Source organism: Puntigrus tetrazona, chromosome 12 (genome assembly GCF_018831695.1).
Source record: "Puntigrus tetrazona isolate hp1 chromosome 12, ASM1883169v1, whole genome shotgun sequence".
Lineage (NCBI taxonomy): Eukaryota > Metazoa > Chordata > Actinopteri > Cypriniformes > Cyprinidae > Puntigrus > Puntigrus tetrazona.
The window spans coordinates 10493403-10496286 of record NC_056710.1 but is presented as its reverse complement, the minus strand read 5'-3'; the positions used below and the strand labels follow the sequence as shown (position 1 = coordinate 10496286).

The following is a 2884-nucleotide window of genomic DNA, read 5'->3' as shown; positions in this document are numbered from 1 at the left end:
TATATATATTCTGAGACTATATTAATATCATGTCATATGGACATATAAATATCTCTTTTGTTTACAAACGAACCACCGAAGAACAAGCTAAAACTAGGTAACTCTTAAGAGCGCCACAATATTTATTTGCTAAACCGTGTCTTCCAGAGCCATCTAGAAGAGCAGCCACCGTCACTTCCGTGTTACATCCAGTCACCGAGCACAAAGGCAACATAACTCTTCAAAACATTAACAGCTGAATATAATCGCGTACTCTAAAGTGAATGCGAAACATGAAGAACAGCAAAAACGACACGGCTGCGGAGGGGGATCGATATTCATCAGGCATTCATGGAAACACACGCAGCATGTATGACACGAAGTGGCTCTGTCTGTGATTTAGAGAGATAATGATGAGTCTCTGCTCGTGTGCTTTCCCAAAGCAATGGAGAAATCTTTCAGTCCTTCAATTAAATCATTTCAACAGATGATAGACAGATGCTTTGCAGTAAAAGTTTTGTTTCTAATGTGATATAGCTCATATTTAAACTATGATAACAAAATAAATACCACATTCGTAAAGCTGAAGTTCTTGGAGTCCTATTGCACAAGACTGTTACTTTCAGAGGCCGTTAGTAATATTACAGGAATTTTACACACACACACACACACACACACACACACACACACACACACACACACACACACACACACACACACACACACTTGCATTTAGTCAAACTCAAAAGACAAAAAAACCTCACTACAATGCTTTCCAAAAACTCTTGAGGTCAGGAGGAGGAGGAATTACAGAAGCTTGCTATCTTTATGCTTCATTTGGGGTATTTGGACAAGCTCTAAATAACTTCCGGCCCTCTAGCGGTAGCAAAGTAGAACTGCATGAGTAAAAAGATGGCGCCTCGGCCCTCCCTCTGCGCGAATGAATGCTATTTTAGGCACTGGTGTATACACTACACACACACAGTTTCTTACTAGACCATATATATAATATATATATAGGTTCCTTTGTTTTTAATACAGTTTTTTTTTGGGTAATTTTTTTCATTTGTGCTGACAAACTTTAGAAAAAACGCTCACAACACCAGAGCTAGTTGATATATGACATGATTAACACAGGAGAAGAACACAAGTATATGATTTCTTGTCTAAATTATAAATCAGTATTAAAGGTTTATCAAAGTGTTTTGAGGTAAAGAAAGATGCATTTTACCCTCTTCCCCGCACTTTTTTTTTATCACACTTGTTTATATATATATATAGTTACATCATGTAGCTTTAAGTGTGAAGATCAGATTCTGGCTTTATACCTTGAAGTTCTGTGGAAGCAAACATTTTAGCAAAACAAACATAATGCAGTCTTAAGACGATCTTCTTAAGCAAAACATTCAGGTTAAGTCTTGCTTTGAATAAAGATAGTAAAATACTTATCTGGTGAAATTACATAATAAAAATGGTCAAAAAGTTCAAAATTACATTTATAATATACAAGAAACACTAACATTTAAAGCTTAATACTAAAGCAAACACACAAAAAAAATCCTAAGTAAGCTGATATTACCTGTGTATGTCATTTGACACTGATGACAGACTAAAATATTTTTCTGAGGTGCCCTTTCTCTCCATTCACTGTCTCTTAAATGTTTCCTTAAAACAGAGGAGATGCTGGACACCATGTAAGAGTTGAGTCACCACACGTAAAAGACACCAATGTATGACTTTCATACTTTACATTCTGTGATACAGAGCACTGATCAGTCTTCTCAGGGTTTGTCTTCATTTCACGTTCCCCTTACTAAAGGTATAAACCACAGAACAGGATAACTCACAAAAACACCAAACCCCAACACAAAGCTTGAAGGTTAGATTGAGACCGCGAGGGAAAAGTTATAACTGTAAGCACTAAAGATACTGCGGGCGAGGGTTGTCTAGTAAGCGAACGGACTCGGGTGTTTCAGCGGCAGTGGACAGATGCACTGCCCCCTGCTGGACTCCTCCACGAGAGTCTCTCCGGGGGGGATGCGCACTTGAGCGGCTGCTTCTGTAGCTGGGCCGAACCGAGGGCAGGAAAGAGCTAGACTCGGAGGTGATGACAATACTGGGAATCCGACCGATCGCACCTCTTGAAATTGGCGCGTCCGCACCGTCACCAGCCTGCAAAGAGCACAGAGGAAGGTTTCGAGAGATTAAATCGACCTGTTCCCGATTATCAGCTTTTATTGTTAAATCAGAATTAAAGCAAACTTTTAACACTGCTGCAATCAAGCTCAAGATGACCTCCAGAACTGAACACCGACAGACGCATTCTTGGTTTAATTAATAGGCATTCATGTATGAAAGATGATTAGGATTATTCTTTCAAAGGCACATATTTCTCCTGCGGAAAAAGGCATTTAATGGACAAATGGAACAGTAATTTTATTACACGCTTTTCTTCTGCAATCAGAATTCTAATTTATTAACAAATCACATCTTTTTTCAACAGCACGCTGTGATTCATCAAACAGCATTCTAGCTATTTGAATATGCTTTCAGATTTTTCATATACACATTTAATTGCCTGGGCGAGCTTTTCTGCCAGTCGCACCAGAATGAAATGCTTCTGACGTCAGCAAATGTTACGAACCATGCAGGCTTCAGAGTCCTGCAAAAGCTTGCTCGGTATTTAGTCAACTTAAACAGACTTACAGCTAAAGGGTTAGTACGGTCCGGCTGAACGAGTCCAACCACAGACACATCTTCCACATCAGAGGAACTCTAGGTCAGAAATGAGAGAGTCACCATAATAATCAAAAACTTCTAGGGTCACAAAGTGCTTTTTTATGGAAAACAAAGTACAAATTAAATTGTTAAACATTCATAATGTTAAAAAAAGATTAGTATTTCA

At 38.6% G+C, this 2884-nt stretch overlaps 1 protein-coding gene across 1 annotated transcript in view; it reads right to left on the bottom strand.

Annotated features, from left to right (window-relative positions):
• Positions 1-31: 31 nt before the first annotated feature.
• The window catches only part of LOC122355192 (melanopsin-A-like), a 14764-nt gene continuing 11911 nt past the window's right edge, over positions 32-2884 (bottom strand). Inside the window, exons 10-11 of the mRNA XM_043253243.1 lie at positions 2686-2754; positions 32-2151 (exon numbers count right to left, since the gene is read on the bottom strand). Coding sequence (XP_043109178.1) covers positions 1900-2151; positions 2686-2754 — 321 coding nt within the window. The 3' untranslated portion in view covers positions 32-1899. The remainder of the gene's footprint in view (positions 2152-2685; positions 2755-2884) is intronic.